Source organism: Tachyglossus aculeatus, chromosome 15 (assembly GCF_015852505.1).
Source record: "Tachyglossus aculeatus isolate mTacAcu1 chromosome 15, mTacAcu1.pri, whole genome shotgun sequence".
NCBI classification, from domain to species: Eukaryota; Metazoa; Chordata; class Mammalia; order Monotremata; family Tachyglossidae; genus Tachyglossus; species Tachyglossus aculeatus.
In genome coordinates, this window is record NC_052080.1 from 17,256,883 (window position 1) to 17,276,999 (window position 20,117).

Genomic DNA, 20,117 nt, shown 5'->3' on the forward strand with positions numbered 1-20,117 from the left:
TTTTTCCAATGAACGGAAGTTTGGCTCCAAGCAGAAATCAGAAACCACACTACTTGTAGAACCAACTCCAGAGACACATATCTCACTTATCATTACGGAGGTCTACTCTCTTAGCCCAGAGACCTGCCCCCCTGTTTCAGACTCCCCAGATCTGCTCCTCTCGGATGGCCAGACAGAAAGAGCGACTTAATGACACTTGCTTCCCCAGCCCCAGTCTGAATGAGGACAAGACCATTTAGAAACCAGGCTGCTGTTGCTAAAGTCCCTTTGGCAGCTGGGTGGAGTGAGCTGGGATTCAGCCATCCTAGAGGCAGTGGGCTTTAGAGAAGATCAGTGCAAACCCTGGAATTTTACCTTGTTCTGCTTGGGGTGACTTCATCGGGAAAGGAAATTTATTGACTGAGGAGGGTGAATTACGTTAGTGGTTACAATCGGCTATTTCTGGCAGGCAGAGCTATGGCTAGGGACAAGCCCTACTGATTTCACATGGATAAAAAAAATATATTTCAGCTCCCTTCCTCTTCAGCTTCTTGAAGAAACTTCTATGAGGCTCCTTCACAGTCCTATTTCATTGACCTTGGGATTTTAATTTGGGGAACGTTTTCTTGAATGTTTATGTCATTCTGATTTACTTATATTAATGCCTGTCTCCCCCTCTAGACTGTAAGCTTGCTGTGAGCAGGGAATGTGTCTGTTTATCATTATACTGTACTCTCCCAAGTGCTCAGTACAGTGCTCTGCACACAGTAAGCACTCAATAAATACAACTGAATGAATTTGCAGACTATTAGAATGTTCAGTTGACTTCCCCAGTGGTTCCTTTCATCTTCATGCTACCTGAAATTATTTCTCATGTATTGCTTTACATCCCTTTTGAATGGGTTCTACTCAAAAACCACTCCCAATGGCAGGAAAGCCCCCAGGGGTATTCTTCCAATTTCAGATCAAACGCCATAGAGATCTGTAGGCAACTTTTGCAGTCTGTTCTATAATCTTAAATTGCTATACTTACCCTATCACCACATTTCTAATAAGACATTCCGAGTTTACATAGGAAAACCCAATCTTAATCAAAAAGTGGATGCTCTAACCTGGGGCATTGTTTCCTTAGAGAAAATTAGCCTTATTTCAGCCCAACAGTAGCCCCATCGGGGTGGCCTAGTGAAAAGAACAGGAGCCTGGGAGTCAAAGGATGTGGATTCTAATTCGAGCTCCACTACTCGGCTGCTGTGTAGCCTTGGGCAAGCCTCAACTTCCTGATGCCTCTGTTTCCTCATCTGAAAAATGGATACCTACTTCGCCTCACTAATCTCCCACTCCAGCCCAGTCTGCACACTCAGCTCCTCTAGCGCCAGCTTACCCACTGCTGTGCCCTGATCGCATCTATCTATCTCACCACCGGCCCCTTTCCTACTGCCTTCCCCTGGCCTGGAATTCCCTCCCTCTCCATATCTGCCAGACCATCACTCTCCCCACCTTCGAAGCATTATTAAGGTCACATCTCCTCAATGAGGCCTTCGCCAATTAAACCCTCTTTTCCCCAACTTGCTCTCCCTTCTTCATCACCTACACATTCCAAACTGTGACCTTTGGGCATCTGATTTTCACCCAACTCTACAGCGCTTCTGTACATAACTCTAAATTATAAATTACAGATCACTTATTTATTCTTATTAATGTCTGTTTCCCCCTCTAGACTACAAGCTCGTTATGGGCAAGGACCACATCCGCTAATCCTTTTTTATTGTACTCTTCCAAGAACTTAGTACTGTTCTCTGCACATCTACGGACTCAATACAATTGATTGATTGACATTCAAAACCTGCTCCCCATCTTCATTACTTCAAGCTCCATGTGGGACAGGGACTGTGTTCGACCTGATTATCTTGCATCTAGCCCACCAGATTAAGTAAATGCTTAATACCACAATTATTATCATTCTTATCCTTTAAAATTCTGTTTTCAGGCCAATTCTCACACTAAAAAATTACTCTCCAGTGGGAAATGCTCACATTTTCAGTCAATCATATTTATTTAGTGCTTACTAAATGCAGAACACTATACTAAGCACTTGGAAGAGGACAATAGAACAGAGTTGGTAGACACATTCCCTGCCCACAACAAGCTTACAGTCCAGAGGGGCTTACAGTCTTAATAAATGCTTTTGATCATCACTGTTTCCCCTTTAGACTGTAAGCAGGTGACAGAGCAGACAAGTGGCAGAGCTGGGATTAGAACCCAGGTCCTTGGACTCCCAGGTCCGGGCTCCGTCCATAAGGTCACACTGCTTCTACATCATCATCATCATCATCATAATGGCATTTATTAAGCACTTACTATGTGCACAGTAAGCGCAAAGCGCTGGGGAGGTTACAAGGTGATCAGGCTGTCCCATGGGGGGGCTCACAGTCTTAATCCCCATTTTACAGATAAGGTAACAGGCAAAGAGAAGTTAAGTGACTTGCCCAAAGTCACACAGTGACAGGTGGCGGAGCTGGGATTTGAACCCGTGACCTCTGACTCCAAAGCTCGTTCTCTTTCCACCGAGTCACTCTACATGACCTCTAGACTGTGAGCTCGATGTGGGCATGGACTGTATCTGTTATACTGTTATATTGCACCCTCCCAATTGCTTAGTACAGTGCCCTGCATGCAGTAAGCACTTAATAAATGCAACTATTAGAGTACAGAATTGGTAGACACGTTCTCAGCCCACAACAAGCTTACAGTCAAGAGGGGGAGACAGACATTAATAAAAATAAATGAAAGCAATATTCCATAGCCAAGGTATTATGAGAAGAGGAAAACTATTTGAGTTGGAGCAGAATATCTGGACTTCCATCTCAGCATCAATTGTCTTCTCTTTTGAACCCCAGGAGTTCCAGCTCAAAGATAGCACAGCAAAGGCCAAGGGGAGGAGGACAGTACAGAATGACAAAGTGACTCACTTCCATGCTAATAGGGAGGCATAAAAATATTCACAAATAATATAAATTGAGTGGACACACATGAGTGTTGAAGAGCGTATAAGGAGCCCTTACGCATTTATATACGTATGTGTCTTTGTCGATTCAATTTCTTATTCAGCTCACTGGCGGAGAATGTGTATTCCACTTCTTTTGTACCTTTCAAAATTCTTGGTATACTGCTATACACTCAGTAGGTACCTAGTGTGGTCTAATGGCTAGAACGCAGGCCTCGGGGGTAGTCAGAGGATCTGGTTTCTAATCCCTACTCTGCCACTTGTCTGGTGTGTGAGCTTGGGTAAGTCCCTTGACTTTTCTGGGCTTGTTTCCTCACCTGTAAAATGGAGATTCAATCCAAATTCCCACCTGCATATTCTCTCCCGGTGCTTAGTACAGTGCTCTGCACACAGTAAGCGCTTAATAAATACTAATACTATTCCTACTATTCTCCCTCCACTTAGACTGTGAGCCCCATATGGGAGAAGGGACCTTGTCCGACCTGATTATTTTGTATCTACCCCAGTGCTTAGGTCAGTGTAAGCAATTAACAAATAATTATTACCACAACTACTCCTTCTATATACCCTTGCGCAGAGTACAGTGCCTGGCACAAAGTAAGTGCCTAACAAATACCAAAAGTTATCATTCTTCCTACTAGCATTAATTTAGCGATTGGCTGTGCCCCACCAGATCCAAGAAGGAAATTTCTTCTAGCTCCAAAGTTTCTGAGTTAGGTGAAATGAGGAAAAGAGGCAGGGGGAAACAACCCAGCGAGGATTTTTCAGAGCCCAGTGGAGGGGAGGAGAAGTCCAGGGCTGTTCCCTCCAGCCGTGGGGCCCGGGACCATGCTGACTGGGACTCGAACAACCAGTACGTTGCCTGACGAGTCGACCAGAAGTCTCAGCCTGTCAAACGGGTTCTGCAGTGCACACCATCATTTGGTTCCGAGGCAGAGGAAGCCTCAAGGGGCACCTGATTCTTGCAAACTGGGCGGGCAAAGGGCTGGGATTCAGAAGAGAAAGCCCAAGTTGGAGGGTAATAATGCCCGTGAACTGGAAACACTTGGGGTTCAAGGAAAGCAAGGAAGCATGGGGGGAGAATCTCAATGAAAGAAAACAACTTTTAGGGAGGCAGAGTGATACTGGCACTCAGGAGCGGTTGGAGAAAGAAGAGAAAAAGGGTGTCCAGGCAACTGCATGGTCTTCATCACCACCCCAAATGCTTAGTAAGGTGCTCTGCAATAAACACCATTGATTGATTGATTCACCATAGACGCAAGACAGATTCTCACACAGAAGTGAGGACCCCAGCAGCCAGACTCCATCTCCAATAAAGTCAGAAAGAACAACACTGCAGCATTGGGGACTCAGAAGATGAGCGGGGAGAGTGCAGGAGAAGAGAAGGAGGGAAGTGGTGGGGGGAGAAGCAGAAAAGGGGGAGAGTGGGGGGATAGTGAGGAGAAAGGGGGAGAAGCGGGGGGGAGAGAGTGAGGAGGGGGAGAGAGAGGGGAGAGACTGCGAGGGGGTAGAGAGCGGGGAGAAGCAGAGGGTGGGAAAGGGAGGAGGAGGGGAGAGAGTGGGGAGGGGGAGAGGGAGGGGGAGAGGGAGGGGGAGAGGAGACAGTGAGTGGGAGAGACAGTGAGAGGGAGAGACTGAGGGGGAGAGATTGAGGGGGAGAGAAAGTGAGGGGAGGAGGGGAAAAGGGGGGGAGAAAAGGGGAAGAAAGGGGGGAGAGAGGAGAGACGCGGGGGAGAGAAAGGGGGGAGAGAAAGGGGGGAGAGAAAGGGGGGAGAGAGAAAGGGGAGAGAGAGAAAGGGGAGAGAGAAAGGGGAGAGAGAAAGGGGAGAGAGAAAGGGGAGAGAGAAAGGGGGAAGAGAAAGGGGGAAGAGAAAGGGGGAAGAGAAAGGGGGAAGAGAAAGGGGGAAGAGAAAGGGGGAAGAGAAAGGGGGAAGAGAAAGGGGGAAGAGAAAGGGGGAAGAGAAAGGGGGAAGAGAAAGGGGGAAGAGAAAGGGGGAAGAGAAAGGGAGAAGAGAAAGGGAGAAGAGAAAGGGAGAAGAGAAAGGGGGAGAGAAAGGGGGAGAGAAAGGGAGAGAGAAAGGGAGAGAGAAAGGGAGAGAGAAAGGGAGAAAGGGGAAGTGGGAAGGAGACAGAGAAGACAGAAGGGGGGAGAGGAGAGAGAGAGGGACAGAGAGAGAGGGGGACAGAGATGGGGACAGAGAAGCGGTGTGGGGGGGGAATGAGAGAGGGAGGGAGAGGTGCAGACTAAACCTTGGCCAGAGTTACTCAAGGAAGATGTGAAATCTCTCTGGAGGTTTTTCATCACGCCACTACCAAATCACAACGAGCTTGACTCTGCAGAGTGCTTTTCATTTTTCCCCAAAGTGCTTTCACATTAATGATCTCATTTTGCCCTCACAAAATCGCTGGGAGGCAAGGGGAGACAGAGATTAGTAGAACTATTTTCCACATGAGGTAACTGAGGCACAGAGAGGTTAAGTGATTGGCCCGAGGCCACCCAGCAGGCCAGTGGCAGAACAGGGACTAGGGGCCAGTGCTCTTTCCACCTGCTTTTGCCCTGAAGGGAGGAGAGCAGTGACTGTAAGCTCACGGTGCACAGGGAATGTGTCTGTTTATTGTTGTATTGTACTCTCCCAAGCGCTTAGTATGGTGCTCTGCACACAGTAAGTGCTCAATAAATATGACAATGAATGAAGCCTGGGTCCTTCCAGACCCTTTAATTCTACCCCTTCTCAGGCCTACTACAGTTTCATTCAGCTTCCCCCTCAGCTCCTTACTCCTCTGCTCTCACCTTACCTCAGCTTTGCTTTCTCTAAATCATCTGCTTCACCCAACAAGCCAGGCCCCTATAGGAAGCAGCAGAAGAATCGGCTTGGGGCAAAGCTAACCATGAAGATAATATATTGCTTTAGAAAGGTTTTGGGTTTGGACTCCCAACAGCCTCTCAAGGAAGGCAATTCCTCCAACTAAAAATCCACAGAGCAGATGTCAGAGGAGCAAAAATGACCCTCAGGGGGGTCAGTCGGTCAATCTTATTTACTGAGCATTTACTCTGTGTTGAGCACTGTACTGTTTGGGAGAGAACAATACAATAATAGACCAGATACATTCCCTGCCCACAGTGAGTTTACAGTCTAGAGAATGAGCTTAGGGGTCCCTACCAATGGTTTGGGTAACCTCGAGCGATGTCAGTCTTGAGAACCAATGTGGACTAGTGGAAAGAGCACGGGCCTAAGAGTCAGATGACCTGAGTTCTAATCCTGCCTCCACCACGTACCTGCTGTGTGACCTTGGGCAAGTCACAACTTCTCTGTGCCTCAGTTTCCCCATCTGAAAAATGGGGAGTCAATACTTGTTCTCAGACAATGAGCCCCGATTATCCTGTGTCTACCCATGAGCTCAGCACAGTGCTTGACACATAGGAAGCACTTAACAGATTCCACAATTATTATTATGTATTATTAACAACAAATTTCAGACATCCATGGTGTCTACATGTTCCTCCCTTAAACTACTGGGCCCGAGGAGACTTTTGGGGTCTTTAGAGAAAGGAGATTTCACAACCCCTCTCAATTACTCTTTCTAGGCCAATTATCCTGGAACCTGTTGATATGAACTACTGCTGACCCAAACAACTGCCCTGAAATCATGTGGTATGGTAAAATGTATTCCCACTCTGTCTGAGTGGTAAAGACATTTGAGAGCTCCCTTGGTCTTCAATACACACTTATTGGATGCCCACTCTTCTTTATGTCCTAGTTAATAATCAATGGTTTTTATTAAGTGCTTGTTCTGCGCAGGGCACTGTACTGAATGCTTGGGAGCGTACGACACACCAAATTTGGCAGGCAAATTCCCTGCCCACAAATTGGCTTATAGGAGGTGACACATATTAATATGAATAATATATAGTATACTATATGTAGAATGCTTTATATAATGTAAAGATATGTAGGGAAGCAGCATGGCCTAGTGGACACAACACAGGTCTGGGAGTGAGGAGGACCTGGGTTCTAGTCCCAGCTTGGCCACGTAACTTCTGTGTGACCTTGAGCAAGTCACTTCACTTCTCTGATCTTCAGTTACCTCATCTGTCAAACGGAAATTAAGACAGTAAGCCCAGTGTGGGACAGGGACTGTGCCCAACCTGATTAGTTTCTATCTACTCCTGTGCTTAGAACAGTGCTTGATACATAGTAAGTGTTTAGCAAATACTGTCATCGACTGACTACAAAAGAGTACACACGTTCTCTGCCCATACGAGCTTCCAGTTTCTCCTAGGGTTTCCATGCTCACTGTCTGGTTCTGAAAACTCTATCCAAAAGCACCTGACAGACATCAGCACATTCAAATTCATCTGCATCCTGGATCCCTAAGGGCCTTGCCCTAGAAATCTCTCTTCCCCCTCCAGAGATTCTAGTGACTCCTTCCCGAACTCTTTCACGGACACAAATAAAAATGAAAGGAAATCATAATTGGTAAACTCAGTGCATTGCTAAGACTTCTAGGAGCACTTAAACACCATACCCAAAATGCGGCAAACACACTGACCGGCTCATAAGCCATATCTCTAAAGAAACCCCTTGAAGGAAAAAAAAAATCTCAAGTCCAACCATCTCTGATCCATAGAGAGCAAACAGCAGGACTAAAGCTGCCCTGTTGGGCTAAGGAAACTGGGTCAACAACTACAAAAAAAAGCCAACCGTTAAGAGTACCAGACCAAGTCTCTTTCAGAGGTTTCAGATTAAAGGTTTACCTGAAACAATCCAACACAGAAACGACCACTTCATCTGCCAGCTCCTTTGGAAGTCTTCCGGTTAGTCTGCCGATCCTGCAAGAGAAGATCCAACGTTCACATAAGGACGTTGAACTGTGAGCATTAGAGATGCCTTTTTTGAGCCCTACCCGGGCTCATCTTTTAACAGTAGCGGTCTCGTGTCACGGTGAGGAATTGGACCCTCCAACGACTTCCGACCCCATCTCTGCCTGTTGCCATCCCTAACGCTTCCTCTGGTGACCAAGCGGGAAACCTTTCAGCTTCCAATTTGTCCAAAGCTGCTGGTGTTTCCAGTTTACCCAGCTTCCGGGGGAGTGTATACCCTTTGGATATCCCAATCTTGGGGTGATAGGGCTACTTTTATTTCTGAACCTACCCTGGGAGAGGCAAAATCTTACTCCAATCTGAAAATCACACAGGTTTCCTATTAAGGAGACTGACAAGGACTCAACTAACCAACTCCCAACCTCGAGAAAGGGAGAGCCCAGGAAAAGCAGGGTGGCCTAATGAATAAAGCACGGGGCCCGGGAGTCCAAAGGACCTGGATTCTAATACCTGCTCTGCCACATATCTGCTGAGTGAACTCCTGGGGGCCACCTCGCCCAAATCAGGGGAATTGTATCTCCACATGGGAGAATCAGGGTAAGTGTGTCATGGTGGCTACACAGAATTCCCCTGTTTCCTGTGAGGAAAACCACAAGCAACCTACCCTTTGGCTGCAGACCACCGGACGACTGTGTCTTTGTCTTTCAATCCAACCAGCAACTGCTCTACAAACAACACAAGACAGGAACATTTCACGGCCAGTTCTCAACTATTTTTCTACAGTGTCTAATTCTTGCTTTTCCATCTCTAGCAACAGGTTCGTAAGCATGGGTGGATTGATTTGCTCTGGACTTAACACACAAAGTTCAGGAAAACGCACTTGCCCGAAACCTGCTGAAGGCTCCTCAGCAGGGATGGGAGGGCTTCTTTGAGAAATCAACAAGGAAACAAAATCCTCACGTTGGTTTTGAAGAGGCTGAAGTCACAAGTGTCAAGTCAAAGGGGGAGGTGGAACCCTTACCCCCATGGAACTTAGTATCAAGCTAATGGCTTTGTCCCCAGTTTCGGAGGGCAGGGCTAGCAATGGCAGGCAACTTGCATTGCCATTTGACTGGTGGGACATGTAGGAGGGAAAGGTGAGGAGAGGGAAGGAGCAAGCAGTAGAAGAGGAAAAGGCGGAGGTCCAGCTGTGAAGACTGCCTGTCCCCTTCCGACTCCTCTTCTTGGCTTCCCTCATCCCTTTCCTTTTACTCTTTCTCCCTCTTTAACCCTCTTTTCCCTGCCTTTCTTCCCTTTCCCTTCAAGAAGCAGCAAGGCCTCTTGGATAGAGCACAGAGCTGAGAGTAGCCCTGGGTTCTATTCCCAGCTCTGCCACTTGCCTGCTGTGTGTGACCTTGGGTAAGTCATCTCACTGGGTCTCAGTTTCCTCATTTGGAAAATGGAAATTAAATATCTGTTCTTCTTTCCCCGAGACTGAAAGCCCAGTGTGAGACAAGGTCTTCATTTCACTTCATTATCTTCTTTCAACTCCAGTGCTTACCACGTAAGCGTTGAACAAATACCACAATTATTATTATTATTATTATTAGAATTACAGTACTAGTTAAGTGCTTACTATGTGCTAAGCACTGTAGGAAGGCTGGAGTAGATACATGATAATCAGGTTGGATACCATCCTTGTCTCACATGGGACTCACAGGTAATCAATTAATCGTATTTATTGAGCGCTTACTGTACACAGAGCACTCAAGCACTTGGGAGAGTACATTATAACTGGCAAGTTTCCTGCCCACAATGAGCTTACAGTCTAGAGAGTACATAGAGTGAGTTCTAAATCCCCACTCTCCTTCACCATGAAGGTGAGGAAACTGAGGCACAGAGATGTCAAGGGACTCTGCACACAGGAAGCACTCAATAAACACGATTAACATCAATCAATCAATCAATCAATCGTATTTATTGAGCGCTTACTATGTGCAGAGCACTGTACTAAGCGCTTGGGAAGTACAAATTGGCATCACATAGAGACAGTCCCTACCCAACAGTGGGCTCACAGTCTAAAAGGGGGAGACAGAGAACAGAACCAAACATACCAACAAAATAAAATAAGTAGGATAGAAATGTACAAGTAAAATAAATAAATAAATAAATAAATAAATAGAGTAATAAATATGTACAACCATATATACATATATACAGGTGCTGTGGGGAAGGGAAGGAGGTAAGACGGGGGGATGGAGAGGGGGACGAGGGGGAGAGGAAAGAAGGGGCTCAGTCTGGGAAGGCCTCCTGGAGGAGGTGAGCTCTCAGCAGGGCCTTGAAGGGAGGAAGAGAGCTAGCTTGGCGGATGGGCAGAGGGAGGGCATTCCAGGCCCGGGGGATGACGTGGGCCGGGGGTCGATGGCGGGACAGGCGAGAGCGAGGTACAGTGAGGAGATTAGTGGTGGAGGAGCGGAGGGTGCGGGCTGGGCAGTAGAAGGAGAGAAGGGAGGTGAGGTAGGAGGGGGCGAGGTGATGGAGAGCCTTGAAGCCCAAGGTGAGGAGTTTCTGCCTGATGCGCAGATTGATTGGTAGCCACATAATTATCATCATCATTATTATTATAAAAGATCCAGCTATTTCCTGTTCCGTAAGAGTGGGTGGTAGGGACGTCTTACCCTCCCCTCATGGGAGTCCCCGGGAGAAACCCCACACAGCCAGAAACAGGCCCTCAACGCACCGATCACATTCTCCACTTCCTCTGGGACATCGTAGTCTTCCTCGCTGTTGGCGGTCACCTTGTCCAAGGAAGGGGGCTCGCGGCCCTTGGCAGAGAGCTGCAGGTTGGCAGATAGAGAGCGGCAACCACGCTGATACCTGAAAGAAAGCGACCCAGAATTCATACTTGTGACGGGGGAACCAGGAAGGAGGAGATCTCCATCCTGCCCTGCTCTCGATTCCGTGAGCAATCGGTTGGCAGCATTTGATGAGCACCTCTTTTGAGACTCTAGACTGAGAGCTTGTTGTGGGCAGGTAATGCATCTATTACACTGTTCTGTTGTACTCTCCCAAGCGCTTAGTACAGTAATCTGCACACAGTAAGCGCTCAACAAATATGATTGAATGAATGAGTGAATGGGCTGAGCACTGTCCTAAACACGATGGAATGAATGGACATCATCAATGACCTCCAGGAGCTAAGAGTCCAGCAGAGGAGTTTATCCGGGAATCGCCAGTCGGAGGAAAAACGGTAGTGGTTGACTTCAAGGTGGCACCCAACCCTTCTGGTTTCTCCGTGCTGTGCTGCCATCCTGAAGACTGACCAGTCAGTCAGGCCCACACCAAATGACCTCTAGGGTATACTCACACAGAAAGGCCTGAACCAGGTGGTTCTTCAGTTTTGAACCCAACCCTTAGGCTGATCAGACTTTATCCCATGGGATATCCCCTTTAGACTGTCAGCTCGTTATGGGTAGGGAATGTATCTGCTAATTCCGTTGTGTCCTCCCAAGCGCTTAGTAATAATAATAATAATTGTGGCATTTGTTAAGCGCTTACTATATGCCAGGCAGGCATAGTTCTAAGCGCTGAGGTAGATCTAAGCTAACCAGGTTGAACACAGTCCCTGTCTCGCATGGGGCTCACAGTCTTAATCTGCATTTTACAGGTGAGAGAACTGAGGCCCAGAGAAGTGAAGTGACTTGCCAAAAGTCCCACAGCAGACAAGTGGCAGAGCCAGGATTAGAACTCAGGTCCTTCTGACTCCCAGGCCCATGCTTTTTCCACTAGGCCACGCTGCTTCTTATATTTGAACACAGCCCTTAAGCTGATGAGACTATCTCATGGGATATGCCCTCTAGAATGTGTCTTGCTAATTCACTGAACTGTGCTCTCCCAATTGCTTAGTATGGTGTTCTGCACATAGTAAGTGCTCAATAAATACAACTGATAGATTGATATATGTGCTGGCTGCCCCTTCAACCATAAACCATACTCATAATATCCATCAAAACCACAAATATCCATCCCTGATATTTCCTGAGTGCTAATTCTATTCAATCATATTTACTGAGAGCTTACATTCATTCAATCGTATTTATTGAGCGATTACAGTGTGCACAGCACTGTACTAAGTGCTTGGGAGAGTACAATACAATGATAAACTGACAATTCCTGCCCACAACAAGCTTACAGTCTAGAGTCAATTGAGTCAAGATCACTGGACTAAGCATTTGAGGAAAATAACAGAACAAACCACAGCCCTTATTACAATCTTTGACCCATAGTAAATGCTGAACGAATACCACATTCGTTATTTTTAAAAGTGAGAAGACTAAACCAGCATGGCCTAGAGAATGAAGCATGGCCTGGGAGTCGGAAGGACCTGGGTTCTAAACCCTCCTCCTCTGCCACTTGTCTGCTGTGTGACCTTGGGCAAGTGACTTCACTTCTCTGGGCCTCAGTTACCTCATCTGTGAAATGGGGATTAAGACTGTGAGCTTCATGTGGGACATGGACTGTGTCCAACCTGATTAACTTGTCTCTCCCTCAGCACTTAGTACAGTCCTTGGCACAAATACCATAACAAATATCATTAAAGAAAAAAGGCAAGAGGCGAGACAATAACAGGGAAGAGGCTGACTGTACCAAACCAGACAAAAAGGATTCTGGCTCTTCCCCAGCCTCATTCGGTAGGGAAGAGGGCCTGAACAAGAGGAACTGAGAGGAGTTTCGAAGCCGGAAAAACTCTCACCGGCATGACAAAGAGAAGTGGTCCCCTGATGGGAGAGCCTTCAGGGGAGAGAGAGAGAAAAAAAGAGAGCGAAAGAGAGAGAGTGCACGCTTGTGAGAGCAACACTGGCATATATCAGCAAGAGAAATCTCCAAAAGGGTCTGCCCTGAGGCACAGAGTAAAGCTAAATCATGGGGAAAGGTAAAACTAACTTTTGGCCAAACGGCTCTGAAAAATGTACTCAGTGGGACAAGGAAGAATACGCTTAGTTTCGGTGGGGGGGGGGGGGGGGGGTGTTATAGTATCTGTTAAGTGCTTATTATGTATCAAGCACTATTCTAAAGGGCTCTGAAAAATGTATTCTGAGTGGGACAAGGAAGAGTGGATTTAGTTTTTGGTTTCTTTTTTAAGCACTTACTCTGTGTCAAGCGCTGGGGTGGATACAGGTTAGTCAGGTTGCACACAGTCCCTGTCCCACATGGGGCTCATAGTCTAAGCTGCCCGTGTTAAATTAAATTCTTTACTTTCTCCTACCCTGCAACATATGCACGACTCTCCCCTGAATCACAAAGCTGACTTTTGTTTAATGGTATTTATTAAGCACCTACTAAGAGCCAGGCACTGTATTAGGCGCTGGAGGGAGATGCAAAATCATCAGCCTGGACACAGTCCATGTCCCCAACATGGGGCTCACAATCTTAAATCCCCATTTTATAGATGAGGTAACAGGCACCGAGAAGTGATTTCCCCAAGGTCACACACCCAGCAGCACTCAATAAATACAACTGAATGAATAAAAGGTAGGTGACAAACCCAAGCCCTTTGACTCCCAGGACTATGCTCATTCCACTAGGCTGATGTTTCTTTAAAGTATAAAAATGTCAATCAATTGCATTTATTGAGTGCTTACAATGTGCAGAGCACTGTACCAAGTACTTGGGAGAGTATAATGTAACAGAGTTGGTAGACACGTTCCCTGCCCACAACGAGCTTACAGTCTAGAGAGGGAGACAGACAAGAATATACATAAATAAATTATGGATAATTTGTGGAGCCTGGAGTTTGTGTCAGGATATTGGTTTCAAGCCCTTGATCATACTAAGACTAAATTCTTGTCATCCATTTTTATCTTCAGTATTTCTATTTAGATCATTCAGCCTTGGTTTCTACAGGTCTCCACCTCCATGTGCCCCATTCAATCCATCACAGAGTTTAGAGTGTTTACCCTGTGCAGAGCACCATACTAAACACTTGGAATAGTTCAAGGTTGTAGATATAAGCCATGACCTAAGGAGCTTACTGTGTGCAGATCACTGTACTAAGCACTTGGGAGAGTATAATTGAGCTAGTAGACAGGATCCCTACCCTCAAGGAGCTTAGTTTCCTGCATACTAAATAATAATAATAATGATGATAATTATGGCATTTGTTAAGCGGTTACTCTGTGCCAGGCACTGTACTAAGCACTGGGGTGATTACAAGAAACTTGGCAGAGTTTGACAGAGTTGCTGGACATGAGACCTTTGCCCTAAGAACCTTACTGTGTACTGAGCTCTTGGGAGAGTACAACAGCTCATTAGAGAAGCAGCATGGTATAGTTGAATAAAGCACAGATTGAGATTGTGAGCCCCATGTGGGACAGGGACTGTGTCCAACCTGATTTGCCTGTATCCACCCCAGAGCTTACTACAGTGCTTGGCACATAGTAAGTGCTTAACAAATACCATTATTATTATTATTACTACAGTGTGCAGAGCTCTGTTCTAAGCACTTAGGACACTACAACAGAGCTATTCAACATTATCCCTGCTCTCAAGGAGCTGCAATTTTAATGGGGTCTCAACCGTCTCAATCTCAACCAGGTCAAAATAAAAGAATGTCAGGCTGGACTCAGTGACCTACCTCCATATGGCCACCTTGGGCTTCAGAAAGGTCAGGCCCAATCTCTGAACCAGTTTCACCCCGAGTTTGCGGAGAAGGGTGTGGTTACTCTCCGAGAGTCTGCAGTTATCCAGACATGCAAGTACCACAGAAGCTGTGTGAGAAAAAGAATAAAAAAACATTTTTATAAACCATAAATGCTTAATAATTATAATTATGGTATTTGTTAAGGACTTACTATGCGCCAGGCTCTGTACTCAGTGCTGGGGTGGATACAAGCAAATAGGGATGGACACAGTTCCCTGTCCCACACGGGGCTCGCAATCTCAATCCCCATTCTACAGATGAGGTAACTGAGGCACAGAGAATAGTAATAACGATGATGATGATGGCATTTGTTAAGCACTTACTATGTGTCAAGCACTGTTCTAAGTGCAAGGCCACACAGCAGACAAGTGGCAGAGCAGGATTAGAACCCATGACCATTAAGTGGAACTTCCAACTGCACTCTCTTAAATTTGAAGAGACCCCGCTCACAGAAGGCTGGAAGTGATCAACACCACACCTTTGTCTCCATCAAGGATAAAAAAATACTTCACCCATTTCCTGGAATTCCCATCATATGCCTTGCTCTCAAGGAGAACTACCTCATTTTTGGGAAGGAAGGGAGCTAATCAAAGCCAACGCTGCTCTGAGCCAAAATAGCAGCTCCGACAAAACTCCTGGCAAAGAAGTGCACTCTGAATGGTTCAATCCTGGCACCCGTGTAGAGTGAAGGAGCGAACAGCATGGAGAAGCAGCAAAGACTAGTGGAAAATGCACAGGCTTTGGAGTCCTGAAAACTGGGCTTTAATCCCAGCTCTGACACTCACCTACTTTGTGACCGTGGCTAAGTCACTTAATTTCCCTATGCCTTATTTTCCTCATCTGTAATTCATTTCTTTATATTAATGACTGTCTCCCCCTTTAGACTGTATGCTCACTATGGGCAGAGAATGTGTCTGCTTATTGTTGTATTGTTCTCTCCTAAGCGCTTAATACAGTGCTCTGCACACAGTAAGCACTCAATGTATACAACTGAATGAATGAATAAAAGGAGGATTCTACCACCTCCCTTGGACTAGGAGCCCAGCAGCATGGCCTTATGGATAGAATTCCGAAGGAGTTGGGTTCTAATCCCAGCTCCACCATTTGTCTACTGTATGGCCTTAGGTAAATCACTTCAGTTCTCTGTGCCCCAGTCTCCTCAACTGTAAAATGGGGATTAAGACTGTGAGCCCCATGTGGGACAGGGACTCTGTCCAACTTGATTTGCTTGTATGTATCCTAGAGCTTAGTAGGGTGCCTGGCACATAGTAAGTGCTTAACAAATACTATCATTTTAAAATAAAGACAAGGTGACCATCCTCCAGGAAATCCTTTAGTGCCACTGTCAGAGAATAGGCACCCATTGCAAAAATACCATTATTATTATTACTACAGTGTGCAGAGCTCTGTACTAAGCACTTAGGACACTACAACAGAGCTATTCGAAATGATCCCTGCCCTCAAGGAGCTTGCAATTTTAATGGGATCTCAACCGTTTCAATCTCAACCAGGTCAAAATAAAAGAATGCCAGGCTGGACTCAGTGACCTACCTCCATATGGCCACCTTCTAACAAGAGAAGCAGTGTGGCATAGTTGAAAGAACACAGGCTTGGGAGTCCAAGGACCTGCATTCTAATCCCGGCTCTGACACTTGCTGCATGACCCTGGGCAAATCCCTTCACTTCTCTACTTCAGTTTCCTCATCTGTAAGACAGGGATTCAGTACCTGTTCTCCCTCCTATTTAGGCTGTGAGCTCCTTGTAGGACATGGACTGTGTCCAACCTGATTATCTTAACATCTACTTAGAACAGTGACTGGCATACAGTAAGGGCATAAGAAAATACCACTACCATTATTATTAGTCATATTATTACCTGACTCTTTTTAAAATTCCTGGTCTTGGAATTTGGTCTTAGAAGTTACCTCTGAAAAATCTAGGCCAGCAACAAGACATTAACTATTCACATTAAATTCAATGTTATAGGGATTCCCGTTTATTTTCATCCCAGGTTTGTCACATTGAAGCAATGCTTGATTACGCTGCTAAAATAATGGGGCTGCAAATACTGAATCTGGGTTCCTGTAGTCAAAAATCATCAGGAAACACTTTCAATACACAAAGCTTGAAGGTCTACAGGACCCAAAACTCCAAATACTTAAAACTGTTAGCTGTCCTATTCTAATCAAAACTGCCAGACAGCCTCAGGTAGTCGGGGAGGGGGTGTCCCCCAATACTTGAAATACTCTCAGAAGATTAATCTTACCATAGGGCAAGCAGTCATCTCTTTTTCCATGCTTGAACATTTGTGCCTAAAGGGGAAAAGATTTCCTTTTATAATATTACCGATACATTTTTCAAACCCTGAGAACAAATTGCTAACATCATTTGGCACAATGTGCCTGGGGGGAAATGCCTGAAAGGCTTCCTTCCCAAACCCCTTTTTAAAAAAATAAAAAAAGACAAGTCACTCTCATCCACTGAGGCTCTGAGGAAGCCAGGGGGAAGGCCCGAGTTCCTTGATTTCATTTCCCTGTACTTCAAATATTCCCACTTCTAAATGCTGCAGGCTAAATCAGGTAATCAAACCTATTTATTGAGCACTTATATTGCGCAGATCACTGTACTAAGCGCTTGGGAGCATATGATATAACAGAATTAGAGGACACATTCCCTGCCCATGATGAGTTTACAGTATAATAATAATAATAATGATAATAATGGCATTTGTTTTTGATGTGCAAAGCACTGTTCTAAGTGCTGGGGGGCTTAGAACAAGGTGATCAGGTTGTCCCACAGGGGGCTCAGTCTTAATCCCCATTTTACATAGGAGGGAACTGAGGCCTAGAGAAGTGAAGTGACTTGTCCAAAGTCACACAGACAAGCGATGGAGGCGGGATTAGAACCCACGACCTCTGACTCCCAAGCCCGGGCTCTTGCCACTGAGTCACACTGCTTCTCCGTCTAGAGGAGGAGACAGACATTAATGCGAATGTCTAGAAGAAATGGTCTCAGTTTTCAAAGGGCAGGAAGCTCCACCATGGGAGAGGAAGACCCTCACTCTCAGCAAGGAATAATGCCCAAGCACCCCCTAATGAGGCATATGTCTTGCAGAAGACACGTCCCCTTTTCCTAAAGCAAAGACACATCTGATATTCCATCTCGACTATCGCAACAGCCTTCTCGCTGACCTCCCTGCCTCCAGACTCTCCCCTCGCCAGTCTCCGCTTCACTCTGCAGCCCGGGTCATTTTTCTAAAGATTGGCTCCGTGCACATCTGGAAACCTCTACCTGGCCTAGTGGAAAGAGCACAGGCCTAGGGGTCACAGGACCCCGGTTCTAATGCCGCCTCCACCACTCGTCTGCTCTGTGATCTTGGGCAAGTCATTTTGCTCCTCTGTGCTGCCAAATGGATCTGTAAAATGGATATTAAGGTGAGCCCCACATGGGACACTGACTGTGTCCAACTTGATTAGCTTGCATCTACCCCAGCACTTAGTACAGTGCCTGGAACATAGTATCATTAAAGAAAAAAAAAAAGCTCTCTACTCTTCAACTACTTCTATTGGCTGCCCATCCAACTTCACATCAAGCAAAAACACCTCTCCGTCAGCTTTAAGGACTTCAGTCACCTCTCCCCGTCTTATTTGTCCTTGCTCCCCTCCCACTACAACCCAGCTTGCACACAATGCTCCTGCAACACAACCAGCTCACCATGCCTCAGTGGCATCTCTGTCACCACTTACCCCTTGCTCAAGTCCTCCCTCTTGCCTGGAATGCCCTCACCCAGACCATGGCTTTCCCCATCTTCAAAGCCCTTCAAAGAATCACATCTCCTCCAGGAAGCCTTCCCTGACTAATCTCTCATGTCCCCACCTTATTTTTCCCCTCCCTTCTGTGTCACCTCCTTCCGTGAGTCCTCACTCCCTAAGCACACCGGTAATTCACCCCACCCCAACTCCTAGCCCTTATGAACATACATTGTTTCACCCGTCTGTAATTTATTTTAATGTCCCTCTCCCTGGCTAGGTGCTTTTTTTTTTCAATGTTATTTGTTAAGTGCTTAGTAGGTACCAGGCACTGTTCTAAGCACTGGGGTAGATCCAAGGTAATCAGGTTGGACACAATCCATGTCCCACATGGAGCTCACAGTCTTAATCCCCATTTTATAGATAAGGGAACCGAGGCACCAAGAAGTTAAGTGACTTGCCTAAGGTTAAACAGCAGACAAGTGGAGGAGCCAGAATTAGACTCCCAGGCCCGTGTTCTATCCACTAGGCCATTCAGCTCCTTGAGGACAGGGATTGTGTCTACTCTCTTGTATTCTCCCAAGTGCTTAACACAGTGATCCACCCACAACGAGCACTTGATAAAAGTCCCTAACATTGATTCCATTGTACGCTTCTTGAGGGCACAGATCTTGATGCAAAACTCTATTGTACTTTCCTAAGGGAAAGTATGTTATGCTACACAGAGTCAGTGCTCAATCAACCCTACCAATTGACAACAAAATGGTGGCCAACAACCTTCAGGGACCCCTTTGATCAACACGCTGGTCGGGACAAAGACTGTAAGCTCATTGTGGGCAGGGAATATGTCTGCTGTTGTATTGTACTCTCCCAAGTGCATCGTACAGTGCTTTGCACACAGTAAGTACTCAATAAATGTGATTGAATGACCAAGACAGGAGGCTGCGACATTAGATCTTACCTCCCCTTTCCCGCCCTGGGCCGGGAGCGAGGGCAGAAGCAGGAACCAGTGCTGTGGGGAAAGCGCGTTGGGCTCCAGGATGGAGTGACTCAGTGGCTCTCCAGTAGCCCCTCGGGCTAGCTGGGAAATGGCAATTACGAGCGTTCAGGGAGTGCCGGCCGGCCGGGCCACAACCTGGTCCTACCGCCCTTACTCACTGGGAAAACACCCCGGCGTGGCTAGGAAAATAAATGGTTGGTAGCTAGAGCTTAAGTCTTGCCCAGGAGACAGGAATCGAGAGGAGGCCGAGTGAGTGGAAAACAAAACGCTAAGCGATCCGAATTCAACTCCCTCCCTGGCTGGCTCCTTCAGACTGGCTCATCCCTTCTCCCACCAGGCCGGGAAAATTCCGCGCCTAAAGTCCGTCAAAGTCGGTTGGGAGGAAAAAGGTGGCCCGACCTGGGTGAAGGAAGTTGCGCTTGTTTCCTGGCCTCCTCCCATTCTGGCAGAGGCTGAGGGAAAGCAGCTGTGGGGTTGGCCTGACTGTCACAGCATTATTCATTCACTCGATCTTATTTATTGAGCCCTTACTTTGTGCCAAGCACTATACTATGCTCTTCGGAGAATACGATACAACAATAAACCAACACAATTCCTGCCCACAATGAGCTTACAGTCTAGAGGGGGAGACGGACATTAATTTAGATCAATAAATGATAGATATGTACCACAGTGCTATGGGGACTTAGGGGTGCGGAGTGGGAATGAATGAAGGGAGCAAGTCAGGGCGACGTACAAGGGAGAGGAGCGCTTAGTCAGGGAAGGCCTTTTGAAGGAGATGTGCCTTCAGTAAAGTTTTGAAGGGGGAGAGGAATTGTGTGGCGGATGTGAGGAGGGAGGGCGATCCAGGCCAGAGCTAGGATGTGGGCGAGAGGTAGGCGGCG

The 20,117-nt window shown here is 46.5% G+C and overlaps 1 protein-coding gene across 1 annotated transcript in view; it reads right to left on the minus strand.

The window, feature by feature from the left end:
- Window positions 1-20,117, minus strand: part of TBCD (tubulin folding cofactor D) — a 211,256-nt gene that overhangs the window by 158,210 nt on the left and 32,929 nt on the right. Inside the window, exons 8-12 of the mRNA XM_038757410.1 lie at window positions 16,751-16,796; window positions 14,419-14,551; window positions 10,525-10,661; window positions 8,470-8,530; window positions 7,740-7,814 (exon numbers count right to left, since the gene is read on the minus strand). Of these exons, the coding sequence (XP_038613338.1) occupies window positions 7,740-7,814; window positions 8,470-8,530; window positions 10,525-10,661; window positions 14,419-14,551; window positions 16,751-16,796 (452 nt within the window). The remainder of the gene's footprint in view (window positions 1-7,739; window positions 7,815-8,469; window positions 8,531-10,524; window positions 10,662-14,418; window positions 14,552-16,750; window positions 16,797-20,117) is intronic.